We start from the raw sequence: 5,782 nt of genomic DNA on the forward strand, positions 1-5,782 counted from the left end.
GGCTTTCGAAAGCCTTGCCTGCCTGAAAGTCAGGACTCACTCACCTAGTAGTCAGGGCGGGGCATCCCTCCGTGGCTCACGTAGGGATTTTGGGGCTGATTGGACACAGTCTTGATTTTGGGGAAGATGGTCCCGCTCTCGTTGGCTCCGAAGTTGGTAAATTCTGTCTGCTGCAGTTTTAAACGTGGAGAGTCTTTCTCAATCAAGTTCTCTTCTTCATCATCCTTCCTTTTGTTCTTTACTCTGAAATCGGCAATGACAATGAGGATCTGACAGGGGCAGTGCGTCCGTGGGAGTAAATGTTAACGTTTAAAATATAGTTTGAATTTGAAAATCATTTAACATTTACACAGAAATTACAAAAATGTCTACAAAGAGCTCCCACGCACCTATCACTCAGATTCTCCAACCGTTGACATTTCTGGACCATTTGAGAATACGCTGCAGATTGTAACCTGCAAGGTCAGTAGTTCGAGACCAGCTGAGGCTTTCTATTCCCGTAGAGTTACAGTCGCGGAAGCTCACAGGGGCAGTTCGACCCTGCCCTGCAGGCTTGCCAGGAGTCAGAATGGACTCAATGGCAGTGAGTTTGGTTTTCGTTTTGCAGACCTGATGAAGCCCGTTTCCTGCAGCACTTCTTGTAGTTTCTAAACGTAGGGGTAATCTCCTCAATACGCACTGTGTGGCCATCACGATCAGGATTTTGACATCAACCCGACCTGACCGTCTAATTCCACCGGCCCCCAGTCAAAGTTTGCCAATACTGTTGTGGTCGTTATGTAATCACTTGTCAATTTGAGAGACTTAAGAGTGAGGGGGTGGAGTCTAGCCTGTCCAACAGGTTCTACACAGCCAGTCAGGCCTCTGTGTGGGCCTGGCCTTCTCCTGAGGAGTCCTCCTTGGAGGCGGGAGACACTGTCTCAGCTCACTCCCTGGGAGACATTGAAGCTGAGAAGACACATGGAACTACACATGAGCTGGAGGAACCGCGTAGAGGCCCCTGCCAGCGCTGACATGCCTCTACTGCCACTGGATCCACAAGACTTTTCACCCACTGGCCTGTGATCTTCCTGGACTTAGCATCATTGCATGTGTTTTGTGAGTCTGAAGAGGACTTTATAGATTGGTATGGGACATATGGGCTAATATCGGACTTATGGACTTGATCTGGGCTGGGCTATTTTCTCAACAATCAAAGCTCGTTCCTATACATGTATGAGTGTCTATAAATTGGGTTTCTCTAGTCTACCCAGACTAACACACATGTTAACATTCTCAAGTGTGCCTTTCAATTACATTTGGAAAAGAGGAAAGTCAATGTCTACAGAAGCCCCTCAGTGGGTGGAAGGAGCGAGTCCAAGTCAAAAAGGTGTTAAAAAAAGAAACAGGAGTTCCCAGGTTCTGTTGGGACTCCTCAAAGAAGATCTCTCGCTCAAAGCCCAAGGGGCATCACTCACACAGCAGGGAGCAAGCGGCATTTGACGGAAATCGAAATTGTGCTTATGTTTCTGGTTCCCAGCGTTGTGTCTTGGGAGAAGGGTGAATATCAAGATAGAAAAGTAAAAGAAACAAAGCACTTTGGGACTCAGAATATGCTTGTTTGCTTACATTACAGTGGGAAAATTCTGTACCTATTAGGCCAAATATAAGTTCTAGCTAGATGTTAAAAAAAAGTGGCTATTTTTTCAAAAATCAAAGGCAAGATCCTGGCACATGGGCAGTGGATGAAGGTCATGGAGACCTTGGGTTGTGTGGACTGGAAAGTGGGCGGTCCAAGTCCACCAGAGGGGGCTCAGTAGAAAGACCTGGCTGTCCACCACCCCCCAAAACCAGCCATCAAAAACCTCGTGGAGCACGGTCTACTCTGTCACGCCCGGGGCTGGTCACCAGGAGCCAGCGTCACCTCGATGGCCACAGGCAGCATTAAATGAGACTGCATGTTTAATGAAATGTGTTTATCAACTAGCCATTAAAAGCAGTATTGACTAAATAATTGGACACGGATCCCCTTCTCTTAGGACAAGAGAGCTTAAGGCACCACGCTAAGAAATGGCCACGTAGAGATGACGTTTCTACTTATTTTAAAACTTGAGCCTTAATTAAGGTTGATTTTAGATCATTTGCTGCTGGGCCCTGAGCAAGAGAACGAATAGTTGGAATAACTATTGATGGAAATAACGTTTGACAATATAAGTGGAGTTCAATATTGTTAACAAAGTCTTTTTTAATACCATGAGGAAACGCAGCCTATGTCCCAACATACGTATCTTTAGCAAAAAGAACCAAACCTCGCCCAAAGTAAACAAAACCAAGTGTGTGTGTGTGTTGCTTAATGTCTCTCCACACTCTTTAGTACTTACATCCATGATCCAATAGGACTGTAATAACAAAAACACCCTGCTGTGGGGACAATTCTAAGTCACAGCAACCCCATAGGACAGAGAACTGCCCTAGAGAGTTCCCAAGGCTGCGGTTTTTTTTTTGTTTTGTTTTGTTTTTAAGGCTGCGGTTTTGATGGACACAGCCGGCCACAGCCTGGGCACTCTGGGCACAGCTGGGCACTCAGGCTGCAGGCCTCTCTGCGTGCAGCCAGCGGAGCGCCCTAACAAGGGCAGCACGGTCAAAGTAACACCACTCACTGCCTCGAATCAATACTGACTCATTGTGACCCCTGTGGGTTTCCGGAAGGTTACGAAAGACACAGAGGCTGGGCTTGGCTGGCTAAGGGAATCAGATCTTTCCAGGAATCACTAGCTCTCCAGATCTGCAGTCCTCCCTGGCCCTAACTCTGGGGTGGAACAGGGAGGGGCTCCTGACGTCCATCCCTGTCTGCCTGTCCCACCGCTCTCCACTCAGGTAGGGGCCACTCAAGACACTGCTGGAGTTGCCAACATCGCTGTCCCACTCAGCCCCCGGGGCCCTGATGCACTGCTCCTACCTTGGAGCATTGGAAGGGCAGCAGAGGGAGGAGGGAGAAGAAAGGAGGGAGAGGGAGGGAGGGAGGGAGGAGGTGAGGAATGGTGGGAGGGGCTGGGAGAGCTTCAAGGTCACGCCCCTGACCATCCTGTCTGTCTCCTATATGCAGTAGTGTTTGCGCAGCATCCAGATCATATTTCACAGTGATCTGGAGACCTGGTTGCGCCACAGGCAAAGCCCTAACTTGGAGACCCACAGGCAGCTCTACCTGGCTCTGTGCGGTCAAGGTCACCGTGAGTGTGGACGGACCGCACAGCGGGGGGTGGGTGGCTGTTTCTCTCATAGAAGAGACTGTGGGACGCGCACCTGTATTATCATTTTCAAAAACAGAAAACAACCTGGAGGAATCTGTACCAAAACTTGTGGGAGAATTTTAACATTTCTAATTGTCGATATATCTCTCAATTTTGTAGGGTGTGTTTTGTTTTGTTTTCAATGTTCCATTCTCACTCCTGTCATCAAATGAAAATGAAGGAGGGAGGAAAGAGGCCGGCGGCACCAGAGAAAACTCAGAAACCAAACTCACTGCCATGGAATCGATGTCAACGACTAGTGGCCCCACCTGACAGAGTGGCCCTGCCCTGCCCCTGCGCTTTCTGAGCCTGCAAATCTGTCCTGGAGGAGAAAGTCTCATTTTCCTCCCTTGGAGACGCTGGTGGGCTCAAACTGCTGACCTTGCGGTGAGCAGCTGGCATGTCCCCGCAATGCCACCAGGGCTCCTTGGGCAGGAGAGGGCCTCCCCCCACCCCCCCAGGTCCCTTGGCTTGTGTTGGGAAGGTGGAGGTTTGCCAAGCAGAGTGCAGGGCTGGTGGTGCCCAGCTGGGGAAGGGACACCCCACTGCATCCATACCTTGTGACGATGAAGGCGATCACCATGCCGAGGATGATGATGCCAGCAATGCTGCCCACGATGGTGAGGATCAGCTGGAATTCTGAAAGGGAAGAGAAGGGTGTAAATGCCCCTCCAACAAGCAGCTCCCCGGCTGTCTACTGCACAGGTCTGTGTGCCTTCCCAGTGCCTCCTGGCTGGGAGGAGCATCGGGTGTTGGCCTCGGTCTCCTCCTCCAGGGCCAGGCCTGCTGGGTGACTTGTCTCCTTCTGCCCTCTGCCTCCTCCAGAATTCAGTCCGGAAAGACAACCTTGCCAGGTGAAGGAACACCACCCCTTGTCATGACAAAGCAAACAACTGCTGTCAAGTCCTTTCCGGCTCCTAGTGAGCACCCGTGTCTCAGTCGAACCGCTTCACAGGGTTTCCAAGGCTGCACGTCACCAGACCCCTCTCTGTCTTTTTCTGTTATGGGACAACCACCTATGCCACCTCCAACCGGGGCTCAGGGGGCCAGAGATCATCAGGAAGGAGCCCGGGTGGCACAGCAGTTAAGCACTTGGCTCTAACAGAAAGGCTGGCAGTTCAGACTCACCAGCCGCCTCCGTAATGATGGGAGCCTTTATCAGATAGATCTACTCTGCCCTATCGGTCGCTATGGTCAGAATGGCCTCGACGACATTTTTATTTTTTAAAGAGGCCACAGGAAAGGAGCCCTGGTGACGTGCTCAGCAGCTAGCCCTAAGGTCAGCCATTCAAACCAGGGGCTCCCTGGAGAAAGGGCCTGGCAGCTTGCCCTTGTAAAGGGCACAACCTAGGAAGTGCTATGGGGCGTTGGACCCTGCCGTGCAGGGCGACTATGGGTCGGGACTGACTGGATGGCACACAACCACTTAGTCTGGAAACGTCCTCTAAAGTCATCTAGCCCAGAGCTCTCATTTCCTAGGTGTTGGAACGTGGAGGGCTATGAGGAAGCCATGACTCCCCAGATTCACCCTGGCAGCAAACTACACTAAGACCAGAGGGCCTTCTCCTGGTCAACGTTGGCTGGTGGAGGCCAGCAGAGACGCAGCGCTGCGCCTTCCCCATGGATCACTCATCTTTAGGGTATCGTGTCCACATGGCAATATACAGTCACTATTGTTCCACTCAAGGAGCCCTGGTGGCATAGTGCTTACACATTGGGCTGCGATCCGCAGGGTCAACAGTTTGAAACCACCAGGTGCTCTTTGGGAGGAAGAGGACTTTCTATTCCTGCAAAGAGTTACGGTCTTGGAAACCCACAGAGGCAGTTCTGTTCCTGTCTGGTAGGGTTGCTATGAGTCGGCATAGACTCAATGGGGGTGAGTTAGTGTTCCAATCAGCTGGGAACGGGGCTGGGGGCAGGGAGCGGACATAGCCAACTGCCTGTGGGTGGACACATTCCAAACCAGCCCACAGCCCTGCGACAAGGGCGAGACGGGAGGAGGAGCTCCATGTCCTGTATGTGTTGGTCTTTTCTCCCGGCCTTGTATCAGAAAAAATGAAATCGATTTAACCTCACGCAGGAACTAAACATACTGTTAGAAGATATCAAGGGATAGTCCCCTCTGGTCCGGGGCAAGTTCAGAAGCGCCAGCCCAGCCCTTGGGCTGGCTTCTGTTATGTCCTCCGTCAGAGGTGCTGCTGCCCATGACCTGGGCTGGGCTGGGCTGGGGAGGGGAGGCAGTGGACAGCCTGGCTCAGAAGACAGACTGTGGACAGACTTTCTCCTCTCTTCATTAAGGGAGCCTGAGACTTAAGGGCCTGGACAAAGTTTTGAATACAGCTAACATTTGCATCTCAGATGTTTTAATGACAAAACAAGATTTTATACTCACGATCTGTACAGTTGACTCCACTGTAGCCAAACGGGCACCTTGAGCACATAAATAGGAAGTGATGTGAGTGGGCTTCCTTAGGGGATCAGGTCAGAGAGCCCCCCTACCCCCACCCCCACAC

The 5,782-nt window shown here is 51.2% G+C and overlaps 1 protein-coding gene across 1 annotated transcript in view; it reads right to left on the reverse strand.

The window, feature by feature from the left end:
- Nucleotides 1–44: 44 nt before the first annotated feature.
- Nucleotides 45–5,782, reverse strand: part of MUC13 (mucin 13, cell surface associated) — a 61,219-nt gene continuing 55,481 nt past the window's right edge. Inside the window, exons 7-9 of the mRNA XM_045287519.1 lie at nt 5,662–5,699; nt 3,827–3,908; nt 45–243 (exon numbers count right to left, since the gene is read on the reverse strand). Coding sequence (XP_045143454.1) covers nt 45–243; nt 3,827–3,908; nt 5,662–5,699 — 319 coding nt within the window. The remainder of the gene's footprint in view (nt 244–3,826; nt 3,909–5,661; nt 5,700–5,782) is intronic.

Source organism: Echinops telfairi, unplaced genomic scaffold (assembly GCF_000313985.2).
Source record: "Echinops telfairi isolate 266 unplaced genomic scaffold, ASM31398v2 ScPeMD7_17;HRSCAF=63, whole genome shotgun sequence".
In the NCBI taxonomy this organism is placed as follows: Eukaryota; Metazoa; Chordata; class Mammalia; order Afrosoricida; family Tenrecidae; genus Echinops; species Echinops telfairi.